The sequence below is a fragment of the Ananas comosus genome, linkage group 22 (genome assembly GCF_001540865.1).
Source record: "Ananas comosus cultivar F153 linkage group 22, ASM154086v1, whole genome shotgun sequence".
NCBI classification, from domain to species: domain Eukaryota; kingdom Viridiplantae; phylum Streptophyta; class Magnoliopsida; order Poales; family Bromeliaceae; genus Ananas; species Ananas comosus.
Window position 1 is genome coordinate 2254268 of NC_033642.1, and position 22863 is coordinate 2277130.

Sequence of the window (22863 nt, forward strand, 5' to 3'; positions counted from 1 at the left end):
TAAATTTCGCCAATAGTCTTCTAGAATTCAGATTCATGAATCCCAACCGGCTGTGTACAAAGTATGTCAGCGAAAATGCCCCAATGACTAACCAAAAAGGCCCGGGCCGATGTTATTCATCGTAAACATTCAACATTCAAGTTATTTCATGGACAAACTTGTAGTGGATAAACAGATATAGAAGAACTTAGAAAACTTTTGCTGAATCCTGCATAGTGTTAAATTCCTAATTAGGAACTAAGGCCATGAATTTAAATCCTTTAAGGAAATTAGCCCATAAATTTCAGGAAAAAAAATTTTGAAACTTCAAGGTCAGTGGTAGAAATAGTTTACACTTAAAACCATATGATGTAAACATAGAATACAAAGAACATGCCTGGTTACTCTTTACAAATGTTGAGGTGGAGCAAGCAAATTAAAGCTATTGCAAACTCCATGCAGGTTGAAAAGAGCTTGAAACTTTTAGAGGACAAAGGAATACATAAAACCAAACAGAGGGATCCCAAAGCACATGTCATATTTTAAGCCCAAAAGTACGCATAAACTTAAGCTACAAAGCAAGGATTTAAGTGCCGTGGCATGGGGTCGTGCCGCAAACTTGCCGGCATGGTACGGCACGGTGCGTGCCGAGCTGTGCCGATGCGTGCCGGTCAAAAAAATTCTCATGTGCCGACACATAATAGCATGAAATATTTATTTTCTTTAGCAACAAAATATTCTAACTATTTATTATGTCTTTTTATCACATCTTTTGAACTTTATTGAGGAAATTACTTACTAATTTAAAGAATAGAGGGTTTTGAGCCGTGCTATCGGTATGGGGTCTGTATCGTGCCTGTATCTTGTTGGCACGGTGGATACGGCCCGTGCCGACGGGCACTAAAAACCTTGCTACAAAGTCTAGCTTATAGTACATAGCCTATTTTACAAATAAGGGAAAAGCAAAGCATTATAAGTTATGGGTATCAACCCCGGAGTACAAAAAGAGCTGAAGAAACCCTTAGACACCTAAGAAAAACCAAAAGGACACGGAGGAAGGCAGCAGCAGCAAGAAGTAGGTGCAAGCTTGCAGAACAATATGAAGACCAAGGGAGAAGCACAGGGCTAAGAAGCCGACCCTGATTCAGAGGGGTTAGTCGCCATAGTAGTACGGTCCGCATGAAGGTGATCGACGGTCGCACGATATTCGTCAATTGTACGGCGCATTTTCAGGTGCTCATCTATATACCTCACTTTTTTGGCAACAGATGAAGCATAACAATCCCTAAGAATACTGTGTTCACGCTTCAATTTATTGCACTGCCCAAGGAGGTCAGTAAACTAGGCTGTAACATTATCGTACATACTTTTATACATTATGCAGTCGTCATAATTTATATCTTTTATATGAAGATCGAGCTTAGCCTTCATTCGCTCGATTGCCACATGGGCTGAATCATCCTTTGCCAGAAGAAAATCAGGGGACGCAGCACCCTAGCAGCGGGCAATTTCGACAATTGCCCCATTGCGCGCAATAGGAAGGTCTATATACGCAACGAACCAGCCTTCAGCACCGGCTGTGGCAACACAATCAGGGACCCGGAAACCCAACTTCTGATAGATTTCCTCAAGTAATTTAATAAAAGAGAGCTGAACAATCGACATCCTAACAACTGTAGTTAAAAGGGAAATTGGAGAACGAAGCAAACAATTTAGAAGTGCGAGGAGATAAATTGGGAAAAATCAGCATGCACAGGGACCTCAGAAAACACCAAAGTGATCTCATTTCCTAAAAACATTTGTTAAGAAATTGATGAATTATGTATATCATAATTTATAGGGAATAGACTGGCCCTTTTGTTTTTGAAAAGCATTTCTTAAGTATAAAGGAATGCACACGGACCTTAGTAAACATCATAGTGATCTCATGCCTTTAAAAAATTTCGTATGTTTATCATAATTTAGAGTGAGTAGACTGAGCCATCACTCACCAAAAAGGACTGAGAGAACAAAAGTTCAGTAACAGGTAAGGGGAGCTGGGCGTCGAAAAGGACAGAGTAGCACACAACCTAGGAGGAAAAAGCCAAAGCAGTGACATCAGGCATCCCAAGTTTTGTATAAAAAATTTAATCAATTCGATTTCTCAAACCTTGGTCCGGAACAGGACACAGCAGCAGACAACCTAGGAGGGAAAAGGCAATGCAGTGATATCAGGCACCCCAAACACCGTATAAAAATTTTTACAAATTCAATTGTCCAAACCTTGGGAATCAAGGCAGCCACCTCAGAGTGCAGCAAGTATTATAGGAGGGCCTAACAGAGAACCAAAAGCACAGGGGATCGACACCTTTCTCTAACAGACGACGGATATTATAGGAGGCCGACGGAATCTAAAGCAAGAGTTCTAAACGGAGGTAGAGTATAGGGAACCAAAAGCCTAAACCTTATAAACAAAGGCAACCAATCCGTGGCATCTCTGCATATATGCATGAATATTTATAGGTCCTTGCTGCAACTAGGGAGCAAGAGGGGGATAGGGATGTGGGGGAGTGGGGCAGGCTGCCCTGGGGGCCCAACCGTACCACCACGTGCTAAGAGAGCGAGGAGGAGAGAGCAGGGCGGCGGAGTAGATCAGAGAGTGGAAGAGCGCCCATCATAGGTGAAGGGACACTACGAGCATGAGGGAACCCACACCCGGCGGTGACTCAGAGGAAGCCCGGGCAGGGGAAGGAAGGGGTATTAGATTGTAGAGTAGGGTGTAATAATTACATACCATAAACCTTATGGGCATCAGGTAGCCCATATCTAGCGGCGGTGGGGAGAAGGACGACGATGGCCATCGCAAAGAGAGGGAAGGCGGGTACGGCGCACGTGCGGAGAAGTGCCACGATGCCCATCGCAGAGAGAGGAGTTGGGGCACGGTGCACACCGGCGAAGCTAGGCCTCCTGCCACGCCGTACGCCTGCACGTACGGGGAGAGCGACAACGCCCCGTATCCTGCGGCCAAGGTTTAAAGTGCCGTGGCACGGGGGCGTGCCGCTACGTCCTTGGCACGGTACGGCACGGGCACGCTTGCGTGCCGACACGTGGCACGCTTGCGTGCCGACAGATACGCACGACCTCCTACTGGCACGCTTTGGCACGAATTTATTTAAGTTTTTTTGGTTCCAGTAAGCTTTTATAATGTTATTTTGAAAGATTTAGGCAAGTTATTATTAATTTTTGCTATGTATAGCTTATTATACTCATCAATTAACATGCATGTAAGCATTTTGTATATAAAGTACAACTATACCTGATGTAGAATATAAATTAAAATTCTTTTGTTTTTATTTTTTTTTATTTGAAAAGTACAACTATACTTGCTGTAACAATTGAAAATTCTTTTGTTTTTAATTTTTTTGTAATTTAAAAAATTATAACAGATAAAATGATAGAAAATTTTATTTTTCTTAATAAAACGTTCTCAAATCATGATATATTGATTCGATTAGAAATATATATATACTAATAGAACACGAGAATAGTACCGCATTACATTCCATATTTTTTTATTCTTTAAAAAAGTATCTAATCAAAATTTTTAGAAATCAAATTTTGTTCCCTGATTCATCGAAAACTTGCGGTGCCGACAAATTTTGACACAAATAATTTGACGAAGAAAAAAATGGATTATCAACTAAAAATTTGCTTTTATATGTTTAAATAAGAAGTTAAATTATAATTTTAATTTAACAAAGAAAAAAGAAAAAGTCAAAAGAAAAAGCCAAAAGGCAAAAAAAAAAAAAAAAGGCATCAGCCAAAAAGAAAAAAAAAGTTGACAAAAAGACAACACAATGTCAAAAAAATAAAAGAAAAGTGAACAAAAGCAATATAGATGGCGGCGCGAGGCTCTGTATCCAGAGAACAAAAAAAAAAGAGACAAAACCAAAAAAAAAAAGCCAAAAAAACTATAAAAAAAAAGCTGGCACGGCGGCACTGCCGCCGGACATGCACCCTGCCGCTCTGTCTCGAGCGCACGGGGCATGTCCGAGGCACATGGGGGGGGTCGAGAACCCCCCTGTGCCGTGCCGCCCTTCTTGGGGCACGCACGCACGCCCCTGCCGCACGCACGGGCTGGCACTGCTATCCTTGCCTGCGGCATCTGCGAGGGTTTTGGCTTCGTGAGAGAGGGATCGGAAAGAGGATCGGTAGACAGAGTTCGGGAGACACGGGTAGGCGACACGTAGCCCTTCCGATAACCCACGTTACGCGGACCGTTTTGAAATGCATGCTTTTATATATAAAAAATAGATATATTATAATATAATAGTATAGATATAGATATAGATAGTATAGATATATATATTATATGTAGTTAGATATAATACTATTTATATTATATATAAAAAGTGTATTTCAAATTTCAATCTGACATAGATAGAACTATTTCAAAATTTCTCTTGTTTGTACGTAAGACTCTTTTTTCACTACCTCTTAATATTTTTTTTTAAATAATGTAATGAAATAAACTTTTAATTTCTCTTTTTTATCTAACTGTTCATATTTTTTTATTAAGTATTTTAATCATTTAATATCTTTTCTTTTTAAGGTGAATAATTATAGATTATCTCTATTCTATCTACTAATATGTTTTATTATATTAACTTTTATTGGTTGGAATCAATAATCAAATTTAAGTTAAAATTTTAAATACATATTTAAATTTTAATATATTTTTATTTTAAATTTTTATTTATCCAAAATTTAGAGGTGAAATTGAATTATATAATTTTAATTTTAATTTTAAAATTTCAAATTAAAATTAATATTTTAGTTTAAGCCATGAATTTATTTCTTGGCCAATTTGCATAAAAAATCTACTAGTTTTGCGCTTTTGCAAAAATGGGCCATTTTTTTGATTAAAAAATTATTAAACTGAATCTCCAACCCTAAGTTAATGCTGCGCCTCTCTTCTACCTCATCCGCACCTTTGCCAACTCCCATGGTGACGATGGGGGCTCTGATATGGCAAAGATCGTAAAGGTAAGACTACACTACAACAAAAACGGTATATAGCGCCACTTTTAAATGTCGATATAGGTAAAAAAAAGTACTGCTAGGTAAATTATCGACACTTATAAAAAGTGTTGCTGTAGTATCCCTGGTGTTTGGTTGCCCATGAGATTTCAGCATCTAGGGTTTGTCGACACATCTGGAGAGCGTCGGGACAAGTCGGAGTCATTTTGGTGCGAAATGGACGCAAAACGAACTCGACGCGAGACGAGAATGGAGTTCTGACGCTGAAATCCGCAAAGTGCAGGATTTCAGTGTTGAGTACCGGTACGGTATCGGGCTGGTACCGATACCCCAGTGTAATTCCAGAACAACATGCTCTCGAATTGCGTCAATTTGATGCTAAGTACCGGTACGGCATCGAACTGGTACCGATACCCTGTGTGCGAGCTTGCAGGCTGAGAGGCTGAGTACCGGTAACCAAATCGGGTACCGGTACTCCAACTGTAATTTTGAGTTGGTGAAAGGCCTTTTGGTCATTTAAGGCATCGTTAATATCAACCTTATCCCTACCTCTTTGTATGTGTAGAGAGACAGAGGAGGTTTTTGGATTGCTACTCTCTCTCTCTCTAGTTCTTGATCATGTTCGAGGTGGAGGTCACGACTCGAGCTCGAGAGTTTATCGTCGTTGCGCCGGAGGGTCGTTCGAGCGCGTGGGCGTCGCAGTTGCGCCGTTGGAGGCCAGACGAGCGCGTAATTTCCTCTCCTTTCGACTTCTCGCCGTGGTTGGACGAGCTTTTCGAGATGGGTTGAAGTTTACCGAAATCGTCGAAATGATTTCTACTGTGGCCAACGTGTCGCTCCCTCCTTCTCTCCCGCGGTTCCTTCGCCCCCCCGCTCTCGACTCTTTTTCTTTTTTCCTCGGCGCGGGCGGGCGCAGGGCAGGCGGGGCGGGCACAGGCACGGGTCGCGCGCACATGGTAGCACGGGCAGGCGAGGGCACGCGGCCCACCCTGCCACGTGCGCCGGGCGGCTCTCTCTCTCTCTCTCTCTCTCTCCCCCCTCTCTCTCCACCCCCTGGCTCTCTCTCTCACTCACCCCCGATTCTTGCCCTCTCTGGAATCGCAAAGGCTGCAAGGTGCGGACGATTGTGGCACTATGCCTCCCGCGCTCCTTTCCCAGCCTCCTTCCCCTGTCTCTTTCCGATCTGCGAGGATCTTCTTCTCTACCAGGTGGAGCAATGGGAGCTCCAAAAATTGTTCGTTTTGCTGTGCCCCTCATATGTTTGATGAAATGCTCGGCCTCCCGCGCCCCTCTCCCTGCCTCCTTCCCCTGTCTCTTTCAGATCTGCGAGGATCTTCTTCTCTACCAGGTGGAGCAATAGGAGCTCCAAAAATTGTTCGTTTTGCGGCGCCCCTCATATGTTTGATGAAATGCTCACTAGAGTCTTTTATCCGATTCTCTGTCCACTATCAAATTTTTCTGATTTTACTATGCTTGCTCTTGCAATCTATTGGTTAATTGAAATTTTATATTTTGTATGATTCTTATATATTCTTTCTTACTGCTTATTTTATCAAAAAAAAGTAAAGAACTCTTATTTGAAAAAGAATTCTGATAATAGGCGATGATGATGAGTTGAAACATCAGAATGTATTCAGAGGTTCAACGCTTGATTATAGGTTTCATACATTGATGATGAAGTTTCATAAGGTCTCTATCTTCTCTTTTAAGTGTTTTTCGAATTCATATTACAAGGTTTGGATGGCGGGGCAGTATGGATGGCCACATGGCAACCACTGTAGCTTCCAATCCTTTGGAAGAGCTTGATTTACACTTGAAGAGAAGAGTAGGAACTATTTTAGTATGTAAATTAATGTTGAATCTAACTTTCTTTTCCATGTTGCCTTCTAATTTTTTTTCCGACTATTACTTTTTATTCTTTAGATTTATTCTATTTTACATAGTTTAGTTTTTTTTGCATCGGAGGGGTATGGGAGCTGCATGCTCGCCAAGGACGACAGGGTTCTCGATTGGAGGGACTACTTCGACCACCACATGCTCCCGATTTCGTCTCCAATTACAGGTGAGAACAAAAGGTGCCTCCTTTTTCCTCTTCGAACATTTTGTCTCTGAATCACATATATTGCAATACAATACTTGCCATAAAAAGAGATTGTATAATTTATCTTATAAAAAGGATCACTTTCTTTGGTTTACAAACAATAAAATGTTGTATTTTATTTTAAAAATCACTTCATCAGGGAGTAAAGTGCAGTGTATATAAATGTTCAGCGACGTCGCGCCCACGCCCGCTCGCACCGCCCGCTGGCACTGGGGAGAGGGGGAGAGAGAGAGAAAGAGAGAGCCGGGGAGAGGAGAGGAAAAGAGAAAGAGGGTGGGGGGGAGAGGGAGAGAGCCAGGGAGGGAGGAAGAGGAAAAGAGGGAGAGAGGGGGAGAGAGACTCTCTCTCTCTCGCACGCGCGCAGGGTGCGGGTCGCGCGGACATGGCAGGCCNCGCGCCCGCGTCGGGACCCAACCCGCGCGGCGTGGGCCGCCTACGCTGCTCGCACCCCTTGCGCGCGCCTACGCCCACGCCCACGCCCACGCCCACGCCCACGCCCGCGCGGGCTGCGTCCGTGTCGACTCGTGCCCTCACGCGCCGCACGCTCGCCCGCGCCTGCTCTCGTCTGCACGCTTGTGCCCGCGCTTGCCCCCTCTGCGCCCCCGCCCGCTCGCGCTGGGGAGAGAGGAAGAGAGAGGGAGAGAGCCGGGAAGGGGGGGAGAGGGGGGGAGAGAGAGATCTCTCTCCTTCTCACGCGCGCGTGCGCGAGGGGGTGCGGGTCGCCCGCACATAGTAGGCCCCTCGCCTCTCTCTCTCTCTTTCTCCTTACCCCTTGGCTCTCTCTCTCTCTCTCCCCCACGTGCAAGCGACCAGCTCCCGGCACTCGCTCGCACCCCTTTCGCGCCCGCACCCGCACCCGCGCCCGCTCGAGAAGAAACGACAGGAGGGGGGGCGCTGAGAAGCGGCCACGTAGGCCACAGTAAAACTCAAGATTCATTGTATCTATAGATAGTATAGTAAATATAGTAAGGAAAAAGAGTTAGATCAAAGAGTAGAGTAGGGGGATAGAAGAGAAAAGAGGAAATTGGGGAAAGAAATGAGGAAGAAGAAGATTAGAGAGAGAGAGAAGAGGACTGTATAAAGTGCCGCCACGTGCCATACAGCACAGGGCAGCAGGTATCGTGCCCGGGCACGGTACAGAGAGGGTCTCGGACACCCCCCCCCCGGTCGTTTCGGCACTTTTTTTTTTCTTTTTTGCTTTTTTTTTGTTTTTTTCTTTTTGTTTTGCTCTTTGGGGTACCCGAAGCATCCTGGGTACCCCACACCCCTCCCAAAGACATTGCAATTCGAAAATCTACTTGTTAGGTAAGTCAAAAAATTAATATTTTTTTTTTTATCAATATACAAGTAAATTTTTAATTTACATATATAATCCACCAAAAATATCCATTTTTTCTTCATAAATTGCTTTATTAAAATTTGCCACACCACGAAACTTTTGGCGAATTAAGGGAACAAAATCGAACTCAATAAATAAATTGAGGCATATCAAACATAAAATTTTATTTTTTCGCTAGAAGATTGAAAATACTGATAAAATTAAAAGCTAAATTAAATCAATTAATACTTAAATTTATTTAATTTATTTGTCATATAATTTATTGCTTAATTTTTTTAATAGATCTAATAATTTTTTGAAAAAAATTAATTAAAAAAATAATTTTTCAAATACTTTTTAAAATAATTTTTTTCAAATAATTTTTAAAATAATTTTAAAAATTATGTTTTTGTATTTTATAAAAGAAAGACTATAATATAGTCAAAAAAAATAAAGAAAGATATCTTTGCATTTTAAAAATTCTAACATGTAAAAATTTTTATTCTGCATCAGATATAGTTATACTTTATATACAAATAGAGTTTACAAGTATGTTAATTGATGAGTATAGTAAACTATACATAGCAAATATTCATAATTAGTTGATTAAATCTTTTAAAAGAACATTATAAGAACTTATTGGAACAAAAAAATTGAAAAAAGTCCATGTCACGATAGGAGGTCATGCGTATCCGTCGGCACACAAGCGTATTATGTGTCGACACAAAAGCGTGCCGGTGCCATATCATGTCAGGCAAACAGCGGCACGCTCCTGTGCCACGGCACTTTAAACCTTGGTTAATTCATTTCATTCATGGCTTCATAGTTACATCTTGCTTCTTATATTCTCCTCTATATTGTACTACAATGCAAATTACAGAAAATAGTAGATTAAAGTGTAAAAAGTAATAAAAAGGTAAATGGGCCATCTGGACCTAGTTCGGTGGAGTATGGGCTCTGATTTTGGGTTCTTTGCATCCGAATCTCTTTGTGGCTTATCAGAGTGGATCTCTCTCTCGAGTGCTTGATCCGCTAGCTTAAAGGTTTAAATACTTCTAAGCTCCCTGTTGCTCTAGATCCTATCGAATGCCACCCTAGATCGCTACTCCTACCTAGTCTTCGGCTCTCAAAGAAGTGATCTCCATAGATGTGTCCTTCCTTTGAAAGCCCTTGCTCTGCCATGGGAGAAGGCTAAGTCTCCTCCTTGAGTCTAGATGCGCCTTTCCTTCAAAAGCCCTCGCTCCGCCATAGAAGAAGGCTAAGTCTCCTCCTTGAGTCTCTTTATTCTTCAAAACTACTTTACTGCTATCTACTTAATTTCCACTCTACTCAGGTTGTTACATAATCATTCTTCAGAGCATTCTTAACTTGGTGTTCCATGTATTTTTGACAAAGTTTCATTGGTTAAGTCAACCTTTGATTTTCAAAAGCAAAGAAACCATATAGCATATAGAAGCCATCATAGCACAGGTCGGTTCGTCATTTCCTACTCTGTCAGCTATTTATTTGAAATTTAAGAAAATAAATATGATACAAATACTCAATAGCAATATTACAGATAAATCGTAAAAAATAAAAAGTAACAAGAAACAAGAGAATCGAAAGATATAAAACAAGAGAGTCCATTCAAGTACCTTGAGAATAGCTGAAGACGAATTACGAAGGCCGCAAGATTGTCTCCCACTATCAAGATAATAAGCAATATTTAGAAAAATCATAACAAAGAACTGCCCACAAAGATACAGTAACTAAAGATAGTTGCACATCCTATGATTACTGCAAAATAAACCAAGAACTGCCTTTAATATTACATAAACCTCACTTCAGAAGCTATTTGGGGGTGTGCAGGCCTAGTAAAGTACTAAACTACTATCAAAAGACTAATATCAATATCAAGAGTTTTTGAGTGCTTTTCTTAAAGCATACTTCTCATTAGTCAATCATCATCACATTTGGCAATAATTTTCTGAAAACACTCAAAGATATCATTTTAGGATATTATATGTTCCTCCAAGTTGAAGATACTGGTCAAATAGATCCTTTGATATCAATATCTCTTGATATTTATTCAATTAAAGAGAAACAAAAAGAAAACCAACTTTGAGATAGAAATGCATATAGATGCCTGAACGGCTAAACTATTGGTCGTTTTATAACGACCCAGCCCACTAGCAACAATAACTCGTTGGGCCCAACCACCAACCCAAAATGCTTAAGCCCAGTTATTATTACTAGTGTCTAAGTCTCATATATACCCAACACATCCCCATTCCTATCCAATGTGGGATTATTGGGGTGTGACAGACTCCCCCCGTTAAGGCCCTGACGTCCTCGTCAGTCCAGTCACACACACAGCCCAAGATCACCGGGCGATGTGAGACTCGTCTTGCTAGCCTTGTCATCCAGACCCTGGCATAGCCGATCACCTTGTCATATAGACTCCGGCATAGCCTATCACCTTGTCTTTCAGACCCTGACTCAGCCGAGACTCGCCACATATTTTCAGCTGGTAATTGGCTCTGATACCAAATATAACGACCCAGCCCACTAGCAACAATAATTTGTTGGGCCCAACCACCAGCCCAAAATGCTTAAACTCAGTTATTATTACTAGTCTAAGTCTCATATATACCCAATCACATCCCCATTCCTATCCAATATGGGATTATTGGGGTATGACACGTTTCCAAACAGATAGCTGAATGATAAGGGACTGTAGATGCATGGACATCTTTTTTAGCATACCAATTTTATTTACTGTCAAGGAACAAGTAGTAATTGGCTTCATAGGAGCACGAAAGTATGTCTACAATGCATAATTATGCTGCCTCTCCTGTAAGTCTCTTTTATCGAAGTAAGATAAATCACTTCATAGGTGGAATACATAGAAAATCATGATCATAAGGACCTTGAAATGGACTACAATCAAACTACTAGGTAGCAATCACAAAAGAAAATTCCCATGCAATAAGCCATCATTAATTCCAACATCCAAACAGTCCCTAAAAGGTCCGAATTCTGTACCTAACTGATTTTAATTTCTCACCCCTATCCAAACATCTCGAAAAATCATCACTTAAACCCCGCGCCATCCATCTACCTGTGCACCGTATTGACACCATTATGCCCTTAATTTATCTAATGCTTATCTCCACCATATGTGGATTGTAGCCTTTTCTCTATTTTAATTTGGATGATTAGATTTGATGTATGAGATGAAATGGAGAGTGGATTGCAGAATGGTGCACGAATGAACCAATGCACCAAGTGGAGGCAATAATTTCTCGACATATTGGGGATAGAATCAAGGTACGGAAATAAATATTCCAGAAAGGTTAGGCACTAGATCATAGTTACAGTGGCTTATACGAAGGTGAAAAATGAAAAACTAAGGAAAAATTATCTGATATACTGCCCCATAGTTTGCTCATACTGCTATTGAGGAGATAACCTTGAAACTTCAGCAAATATAAATGGTACAACGAGATCTCCATGAAGTGCTAATATCCAGCGAATTGGTCGACTAAACACGACCTGCAGATGGATTACAGTTTAGTTACTTTAGTAACACGAAAACTAAGCTGGATCAGCAAAAGAAAGAACATATATGGTAGTTACGGATTAGACAACAGGAAATTTATAAGTTCCTTTGGAAATGAATTTGATTCTAACAAAATTTTCTAGGCTACATAACATTAGCAGTGATAAAATCATCTTAAAGATAGAGACACCTAAATCTAAAGACACTTCTAAATCAAAAGGCAAAGGGCAAAATTAGATACCTCTATGGCCTTGTTTCACTTCTATAGCCAGTGAATCAGACAAGCTTTTTTTTTTTTTTTTACTTCCCAGAGGTTGCTAATAATTAAGGTTTGCCATTGACTAGAAGTTAAACAAATGGTAATCATTCGACTTATTTAACTATTGTAAATAGGGAAGACCAACAAGATCAAGCAATTAGACCCTTATCTAAGTGTTTTAGTGAGCTGAGTGATTACCACGTGCTCAATTTTAACAGCATTTACAGTAAACTGTAGCAGAAAACACAAACAGCAGTATCAGGGCACTCCGAACTTGTAGGGGTAAGAAGATTCAGAATATACCATTTCAGTTGGCAAGTACAATAAGTTTGCTCAAGAGATAATTGATACATCCCGCAAGAGCATTGTTGTGTAAGTGCACAAGAAAGATGGAAAAGCAAGGGAAACTTGTAATTGGCAACAGGTTGAAAATTGTGATCTACGTTGGAAGCTGGAACCACTAATTTTAGCAGGCTAAGAGTTAAACGTTTGGTCGCCTTTCTTAACATGCCTGTTCCATGGGGCGTTAATTAGTTCGCTTTGGTCCACTTTTTAGGCAAATCTCAAACCGAATCAAATTTTTCAGTTTGAAAAATTTTCCAACCGAACAGAATTTATACTCAGAACCGATTCAAATCAAACCGAATTAATTCGGTTTGGTTAGGTTTGGTTCAATTTTGCAATTAAATTTTATATTTTTTATTTTTCTTATGAATAATTTTATAATTTAAGATTTAAAATTGAATCATTATGAAATCACACACAAAAGAATTAATTATAAAGATAGAATTTTGAAAAACATGTTGATGTATGATAATGATTTGATCATAAATGTAAAATTTTAATATGTAATTTAGATAAAAAGTGTAAAAAAAAGAAAAATATTACTATTCGGTTTTCGGTTTGGTTCGGTTCAGTTAAGAAATGTGTTCAAACCAAACCAAAACCGAAAACCGAATTTAACTAAATTTGAAAATAGTAACAAACCGAAAACTATATAAACCGAACCAAATAGTCTTATTTGGTTTGGTTCGATCTGGTTTATGGATTGGGACCAAACCCTGTACACCCTACCTATTCCTCATGGACCATTTCTTGGTTTGATGGAAATATTTTGGGTTCTGGATCAAAACAGTTGCAGGTCTATAACTTGAGAACTTGTACAAGCTACAAGAAGAAATGCCAAACGAAAAACAAGCAGCTGCAAGAAGAGAACTTGTACTGAACACATAAATTCACATATAAGAACTTCAATCTAGCCACTTTAACTTTTGTGGAATGTCCAGCATAACAATGATACTCTGACAGGAATTAAACAACGAAAAATATAAAATAATTAAGAATGAAAAAAAAGATTAAGAAGCCAGTTGTTACATTGGAGTTCCAGCGCATTGACTTGGGAAATGTGATATTACTTATTATGCTCGGCAGATCTTCAGCTAACACCTGCAAAAATTAACAAATTTAATCCAGGCAACTGTCATCATGGTTGAACAAAAATCAAAATCTAGGTGAAAACAAACCTTCAATGCATATGCATAATACTACAATCTACAAAAAATAAAACCAAATACTAACATGCTAAGAACCACTATGCACTATGCAGTTGAGTAGTCTGAATAAGAAATTAACACGCCGTGGAAGTAAAAGAGTTAGGGTTTTCAAGGTGCTAAGGATAAGGCAATAAACAATTAATATAATTTCGAAGTGGAAGGATTGAAATTTATTTTGCTAAAAAAGCTGCGAAAATAGGACCTAGAAACCCTCTCCATGTTCAAGCGGATTTGGAAATAGAAAAGATTAACACTTACAAGGAGTTAGTAAAAGAACAAGAAACACTACACTTGACAAATAAAATAGAAGTTTGTACTAGGAGCATCATAAGGACAAGTGGCACTACTTTTATTTACCAAGTTTCAGTCCTTGACTCTGTTGGGATCAAAAAAGAATTTAAAATTTAAATTGAAATATAGAAGGAAGGAAATACAGAGAGGAAAATTTCAAAAAAAAAGGGGAAAGAATCCAATAATTTGTATAGATGATCAAGTTACCTTTTTTAAAAAATTTTGAATAATTTCCAAAAAGAAGGGAAGTTGTTGGAGCCTTTTTATAAGTTAGATTCTTGTAAAAAGGAGAAGGTTAGAAAAAACAAAAAAAGAGAATCTGAAAGAGAAGAAGAAAAAAAAAAAAAAGAAGAAAGAAAAAGAACTCAAAAAAAAAGGGAAAAAGAAGTTTTTTGTATATATACTCTTTCTCTCTCTTTCTGGTGNCTTTCTTCTCCTGCGCACTAGCAGAGGTGCCATGCACACCTCCCTCTCCTCAGCCCGTACAATTAAAAAAAAAAAGAAAAGAAAAAGAAAGGAGCTTTGGCTCTTTCATCTGACGACAGCAATGACGACGATCGCGGCGACTTCCACGGCAACAAAGGGTAATGCATGCATACAAACAGTGTAAGTGTGATTTGTTTTGTCAGTTTGATCAACACGACCATCTTCGCGATAGGCTCGAATCAATCAAATTCGACATTAAATCGCCACTTTTATCGTGCGTATATATCACTAATCCATATTCCGAGCGGCCATCTTCGTGGTAGGTTCGACACGGTTAAAATCGGCGTTTCATATGGACGCCCTTTTCATTGGGTTGATCGAGCGGCCATCTTTGCGATAGGCTCGACACGATCGAACCATATGCATCACTAATCCCTATACCGAGCGGCCATCTTCGCGATAGGCTCGACACGGTCAAAGGGTTGATCGAGCGGCGATCTTTGTGATAGGCTCAACACGATCAAACCCACATATTTGGACAAAAAATAATAATAAAGAAAAATGATGAACATATTTTGACTTGCCATCTTCCTGATACACATTGTTCAAATTATTCGCCATCTTCGTGATAGGCACGATTCGACTTGATCAACTCGCCATCTTTGTGATAGACACATATTTGATCAAATTGCCATTTTCGAACCTTGTGTTTGAGACAGGTTGTCTTAGCAACACCCTATGAGTGCAAAAAAAATTTGATGATTCATGAATTTGGGATTGATTTTTAAAATCGGACCAAATTAATTTGGTTCGAATCAAACCCGACAAAAAAAAAGAAGAAAGGGAATGGTTTGGAGTTATTTAATTGAAAAGAGTGGGATCTATAATTTATTTATGGACCCAATGAAGAAATCTCATATGCAGTTCACAAAAAAAAAAAAAAAAAAAAAAGCCAAATCCATTCCAGCCCATATGATAGTGCAGGCCTAGTTTACATACAGGCCCTGAATCCAACCCATATATAATGTAGGCCCAAGTCTGCTCACGGGCCCTGAATCCAGCCCGTATGCAGATGCAGCCCAATTTACATACGGGTCCTAAATCCAGCCCGCATATAATGCAGGCTCAGTCTACTCACAGGCCCTGAATCCTACCCATATGCAGATGTAGCCCAGTCTACTCGTGGACCCTGAATCCAGCCCGTATACAATGCAGGCCCAGTCTACTCATGGGCCCTGAATCCAACCCGTACACAATGCAGCCCAGTCCATTGACGAACCCTGAATCCAGCGCGTGTAGTATGAAAGCCCAATCCACATATAGGCTTCAAATTCAGTGCACATACAAAATAAAACCCACAAAACACAAAATCCACAAATAAAACCCAAGACCCAAAGTCCACAAATAAAACCGATGAAGCCCAAAGTCCACAAACAAAACCCACAAAACCCAGAGTCTACAAATAAAATCCAAAACCCAAAGTCCACAAATAAAACTCACAAAACCCAAAGTCCACAAATAAAACCCAAGGCCCAAAGTCCGCAAATAAAACCCAAAACCCAATCTATTTCATAAATAAAACCGCCAAAGTCTAAGAGCATAAAGCTCAAAACTACCAAACCTATATTATCCAAATGCCTCCAAACCAAACCAAATTTAGCCAAATAATTTCATGGGCCTTTCATGAACCAATTTCATAAAGTAAAATGGGCTTCTCATGAACCACTCGTTGGAGAAAAGCCTGCGGCGGAGCCGGTTCGTTCATGGCGGCAGACAGACTCCTTGTGAACTTCAACTCTAAGTCCAAAGCCAATAAAAATAGGAAATAATAAAATAGAGAAGGTCATGCATTCAATGTTGCCTCTTGCCCGTCTTCACCCCAACAGCCCCCCTCCACCACAACAACCAAAGGGAAAATCCTGGCTCTTCCATGCCAGCTACATATTTTCTCTCGTTATTAACGTAATTGCCTTCCATTCTCAATATACAAAAATGAGAAACCAAATATTAGGAAAATTGAATACTTCCTTAAATTGACCATTCTAGAAGTTCTTGCTATCTTAGTGAGTTTCCTTATTCTTGGCCACCTAAATTCCTTCTTTACATTCAAATAAGCTATAGATATTATTGACAAGACATAGAGTGCATTTACTTTAGCAGAAAATTAACCAACATTAGTCCATAAATCAACAAAACATTCTCTAAAATATCCAACTATAACAGTAAAAAGACGATATACGAACCTCTATAGCAGACCGTGCAGACTCTTTCACACGAACAAAGACATATTCTGTTTTACCTGAAATGATTAAATAAGAAACAGGTAAGTTAGTGTATGAATCTACTATTTACAAAATGATTCCGCAAAGAATCAAACATTTTAGAAACACATGTTCGTGCAAAAGAATCATTAAATAAGCAAACTCATCAAAGCAGTACAATGCCAGAGATACAAATTCTGACAGTATAGATGTAAGTGACAGCAATTGACTCAAATAAGTTGACAAAGAGCAAAGGCCTAGGGTCAAAACTTAAAACACCAAGTAAAAATCAATTGTAGAATGTATCTTGTTAAATAACTGGGTAGTAGTAATACATCATTTCAACTAGCAAATATTCATTCGACAATCTGCTGAGATGAACAGAAATTTTCAAAATACTGTCAGCAGCAGTAGCAGATGGTATGATGAACATGCAACAATCAAATAACAGTCCCATATCAACACAATTTAACTTTTATGTAGACCAAAAGTTTCATATACTACTAGTAGCAGAGATCCACCTATAGTCAGTAGAAAAGGTTAAAAGTAAGAAAATCTTTGTAATACATACTATTAGATTTAGTGAATAAGATATTGCGACAAATTAATGTTAGTTGGTTATAACATTCATGTTCCCACAAGGCAAGAAAGTTTAGTGCCTAATATTTACTGAAGTGGACACTTCATATGAAAGTTTTACTAATATAGGCATGCTATCACACTTTTGCAATTTGTCATTATTTATTCTTCTTCTAGTTTAGAGAAATGGGTAGAACATCAGCAAAATAAAAGGATATTATTCTTATCTAGACGTAGAACACAAATGGTATTGGATAAGGGATGCAAGTGCATATCATACTACCTACAATTGTACTGTAGACATACCACAATAGCAAGAAATAATATTACCATAGCAGTAAAATGCACAGGGAGAGAACAACCAATTACAAAAAAGAAGCCAAATATCATGGTAAAAGGAAAGGTTTCTGTTAGAACTTAAACCGAAAAGATCTAGTTCGTCGGGTGCGAAAATACCGAAAGAGAATCGAGAACGAGAGAAGAAAAATAAAGCACACAATATTTACGTGGTTCGGCCATCGGCCTACATCCACGGGCAAAGACGGAGTGAAGATCTTCATTATAATCAAAGTGGTGTACAAAATATGCCTCTCTCACAAAACCCTAATCCCAAAAATACACCCATATTCTCTCTCTCATCTTCCGCACTAAACCAATGGAATAAAGGATATATTTATAATAGTGGCTAAATCCTAATACAACTAGGAATACAAACCCACTAAGATTAGGAATATCTCAATAAAATTAGGCATAATCTAAACTTAACTTAATGGAATAATCAAAACAGAATAGGGTTAGAAAACCTTGCGGTACTAGAATTCGAGACATAATTAACAGTTTCATTGATATGAAATTTGTAGATGCGCTTGTGTTATATTTATATCACCATAACAATGATTGATGCTTCCAACATAAGAATGTTTTTTTGCATTAAACAATGAGGACACTGAAATACATATAGGAGAAAAGGACTTATTCTCCCACACTCTAAAGAGGCTAGCATTAGCAACTCTGGTTGGATTCCAAAGATCACTAGTTCCTCGCAGAATATCTTGAACGAGGTTGAAGAAGGAAAACTATTCCATACAACTCCACCTCAGTGTCGTAGTTCTAGATGGGAGCAGTTACAGAACTATAAAAAACTACTTAACATACAAGGCATATCTCGGTTACAATTTCACAAGTTCCTAAGAAGTGAAAGGCATATGTTGCATATATGAAAGACAATATTATTTTCTGATAGGTGACTCGTTCCAAATTGGTCCAATAAAGTCAACTATCAAAGAGAAATTATAATACTAAATCAAAGACAAATCTGACAGACGATTGTCACGATTCTAACAAATTTCAAATGTCTACTAGTTTCAAGCTTCTGCTCGATCTTAAGTTTTCTGGTTAACAGGGCTGTTTTGATTTTCTTCAAAAATGGACTTCTCTTGAATCCCTATTATAGGTCAAACATTAGCAAGATTTATGACCTGCGCAAGGATATTGATTCAACATCTATATCCTATATGGTACTATACCACCCCCAACACCTCACGAATATGAGTCCATAATTTCATCCTTGGCTTATTCAATGGTTAAATGATCCTATAGCATATTAGCCTATCAGGTCTTCATTTAATTACCGAACAGCTTTACAAGTTAGACTCATAATAAAGGTAAGCAGAAGAGAAGCATCTAAAAAGGGCATGAAAGAAGTATTTCAATTTTCATTTCACACAATTGTTCAGCACATACTCTGTGGCAGTACTCCCAATAATTTAAAAAGAAGCGAAAATAAAGTATGAAAGATACAACAACAGAGAAATAAAATAGCAAAAAGACAAACAACGAACAGAATAAGTTAACACCAAGCATGCTGCTACTAACCTTCTATTTTCTTATATAGCTGGTCCACAGATACACTATTCTTACGGCAAAAACCCTCAGCAGCCTGATGCAAAGAGATAACTATTTAAGTGCATATACAGGTACCATTGAATATGAGTACCGACAGCAAGCATTCAGTTGACTTACCATATGATTTTCATTTTAATTTTCTAAAAAAAAAATTAATCATAGTACAAATTAGAAAACAATCAGAAAGTGATTGATGCTACTATACTATCATCAAAACATTTTTAATAAGAAACGTTGTGCAATATAAACGTTGTGCATACTATATTTGAGTTAATAACAGATTTAAGAATAAAGAATCAAAGGGAAAGAGAAAGTTAACAGAAAAAAGACAAAAAAAGAAAACCATTACCTGGAAATTAATAATCAAATTACTGTTGACCAGTTAAAACATAAGATTCAGGCAACTAAATAAGGTATGGCTAAATCACTTTACAACACTTGCTTTGGCAAGAACAGGAAAAAAGAAATATGGCAGTGGAAACAACTAAATAAGTAAGAAACTAGGACCTTAGTAGGCTTTCCTTCTTGATCAAATGCCTTTGCTACTGGGGGGCCACGTAGTTCAGTCTCCTCCTCTTCTTGATTGATACTAAGATTTTCAACACAAATCTGCAAATGGACAAGTTATCGATTTGACGTGTTATGCTTAACAGGGCATTCATACTAATATAGGAGACAAAGATTCATATCGCAAGCCCAGATTCTAGAAGAAAATCAAATAAGGCCACGGGTCTAGTGTCAAAATCACTTTTTTAAGAAAAGCGATGGAGTATCATGTAAGTTTTTTCACTTTATTGATATGTCAGTCTGCTCACCTTCCGAAAAGATGACTCGGACTGCTCAGCAGCTCATACATTTCAGGGGGTTTTGCATACAAAATTAACTTCATAGCATTCTTTTAAGTGAAGGCAGCATTTTCAGTAGGGATGTCAATGGGTACGGATACCCGAAAATTTATCCGAACCCGAACCCGAACGGAGCGAATTTATCCGATGCTAAATGGATATGGTTTTGGATATGGTTATCAAAAACAAAAACCCGACGGATATGGATACAGATATGGATTTTGACTGTACCCGACCCGAACCCAAACCCGACCCGAACCCGAATTTATTTTACATTATATATAATATGTATATGAAAATTTGATATTATTTGTATTTAAAATTTTAAATTTAATATAATATATTTTGAAATATTGAAAAGAGAAATAATTGTTTCGGGTTCGGTTTTTCGGGTTCGGGTTCGGGTTTTGCGTTTTTGGTCGGGTTCGGGTTTGAATATGGATTTTTCAAATCCGTCGAGGCCGGGTTCCGGTTTGGGTTCAGGTTCGGGTTCTGGTTTGGGTTTCGGGTTTGGAGTCGGGTTTGGGTTCGGGTTTTAATCTGCCCCGAATCCAAAACATTGACATCCTTAATTTTCAATAATCCTTGTGGCATGGCAGTGTTGCTTATTGTTGCCCCAAGCATGTACCGCACAACAAATTTGTATACTAGCCGCACAGTGCCACCTTCTTTTAGGTTTTCTATGGAAAAAAAACCACATACCCTTATTTGTTACCACTTAACTTTTTCTTTTTTGAACTCAAATTCAACGCGATTGGATATGACAACTATCGTCAGCACTTAAAACATAAAAATTCATTCTAAATTTCCATACTAAACTATTGGCATATCAACTGAGGATACTAATATCAGCAACACAAACTTCGAGGAATCACAAAATGAAACATAATGATGCAAATTTAGATTAGCTGATCGAAGAAAGTCTTCTAGACAGAAATAACAACAGCATGCTCAAATATTAATATCAACAGCCTAACAAATGTACAACAACATGAGCTTTGCATAACTTCAAGGAAAACATTTCTATAGCAAAGTCTAATATGAAGGTTGATACTTATAGGTATAAGAAGTAGATACCACTATTCTGCGCGGCGTACCATAAGTCAACACTTTCCCACGACTCAATCTTCGTTTCTCTAATGTTTGCTCTACTAATGCTTTGAGCTGCAACAGATACAAAGCATTTCTTAATAGTGAAGCAAACAAAAAATTTCCAATTTCCCGAAAAAGGCATTTCGGAAATTGATAATAAGTATCTTTATCGGAACAACACATACAAGTTTTCTGAGTGTTAAAAAAAAAATGTCCCTGAGGATAGCAGAGAAGAGACAAGATGACAAGTTCTCATGCAATGCGCATTATCATAGAGAGGAACAAGAAAATGGTGAGAAACTAGGTATCGTATCATGCCAATGCGAAACAAACTTACTTGCCCGCTTGCTTCTACTACATCCTGAGGTGGCAGCTCTTCCGTCCCAATTTCAAGAACAAATAATCGAGGTTGCTCCATTTCCTGTTAAATCCATTAAAGAATGGTGAATGTAAGCAGATATCAAAGAGATCAAGAGAATGACACCATCTGCAAGGTATATATGCACCAAATCTAATAATTTTATCCAAACTTTCCCTCTAATATATTCTTTATGGTATGTACTGCTATAACTGGAATGAAGTTGAAAGATCTAGAGATTGTAGTAATTTTTAGTGAATTTCTCTAATTCCATGGTCTTCCCTGCACTTTGCCACTACTTTCAATTTTAAGAGCTTGCATAGAAATCATCCTACAATATATAATGAGCTGTAATTTCAAATGCATATCTACAACTGCAAACATATCACCCAAGTAAATGAATCCTCATTAATGCCATTGCATCATTATCTACCTATTAGTTGCAAAGGAAATGAAAAAGAAAAATGTAAAACAGCTTGGAAGTGCAAATTCCTCTCATTTTGTAGTTGCTAAATCACTCTTGATGGCTGCTCTTTTCTGCATAAAATTCAATAATCTCTTCAGAAAGTTATTTCAAAAAGGCTAAATTGTAGTATTGAAATCAGGCATTCAGAAGCTATATCTTTTTTCGTATGCTAAATATGATGTATTGCAATTTTTTTGCGTTTTCTTTTTCTTTTCTCACTAAGGATATTAGGATGTAAAAACAAATCCAACTTTAGAACACTCAGACGGAAAAATAGCTTATAGTCAAGGTAAACATTTGCATAGCGGAAAGTTTCTCATTTCCAAAACATAACAACTTCTCTAGGAAAAACAAATACAACTTCTTGGGTAAGAAAGGAACATGGAAAAAACTAATCAATCTAATCAGTGATTTTTACCAAATTATGATGTATCTTGCTGCATAGAGAACTTATGCAATGGTAACTGATAACTAACATCTTGGCTAAGACCACTATCTTGAGAAATACTAGACTATACTAAGTACTGACCAATGCTTGCACAGTAGGTGCCAAGCTTTATGGACATGGAGCCCAATGGACTGCACATTATTGGACGAACGGGAAATATTTAGTTAACATTATTCCTAAGGTTGTTTAAACTTATACTAAGTGCCCATTGGCATGGGTCGTGCCCACCGTACCATACCATACCGACAAGATATCAGCATGATACGACCCCCCTGTTGATGCATGACTCGACATCATCTTTTCTTTGAAATTAAGTTATTTCAGTAAAGTGCAAAAAAAATGATTAACATACATAATAAGCAATTAAAATATATTGGGACCATAGAAAATAAATGTTTCATATCATAATACGTTGGCACAGG

General features: G+C 38.4%; 1 protein-coding gene across 5 annotated transcripts in view; it reads right to left on the bottom strand.

Moving 5' to 3' along the window:
- Positions 1-22863, bottom strand: part of LOC109727422 (glycine--tRNA ligase, chloroplastic/mitochondrial 2-like) — an 82127-nt gene that overhangs the window by 48824 nt on the left and 10440 nt on the right. For all 5 annotated transcript variants that reach the window (XR_002220768.1, XM_020257549.1, XM_020257547.1 and 2 more), the window contains exons 13-20: positions 21507-21590; positions 21155-21241; positions 19740-19841; positions 19203-19266; positions 16731-16786; positions 13592-13663; positions 11869-11951; positions 10052-10100 (exon numbers count right to left, since the gene is read on the bottom strand). Coding sequence is in view for 4 of the 5 variants with exons in the window: in XM_020257549.1 (XP_020113138.1) it covers positions 10052-10100; positions 11869-11951; positions 13592-13663; positions 16731-16786; positions 19203-19266; positions 19740-19841; positions 21155-21241; positions 21507-21590 (597 nt within the window). In the remaining variant the exon portion in view is untranslated. The remainder of the gene's footprint in view (positions 1-10051; positions 10101-11868; positions 11952-13591; positions 13664-16730; positions 16787-19202; positions 19267-19739; positions 19842-21154; positions 21242-21506; positions 21591-22863) is intronic.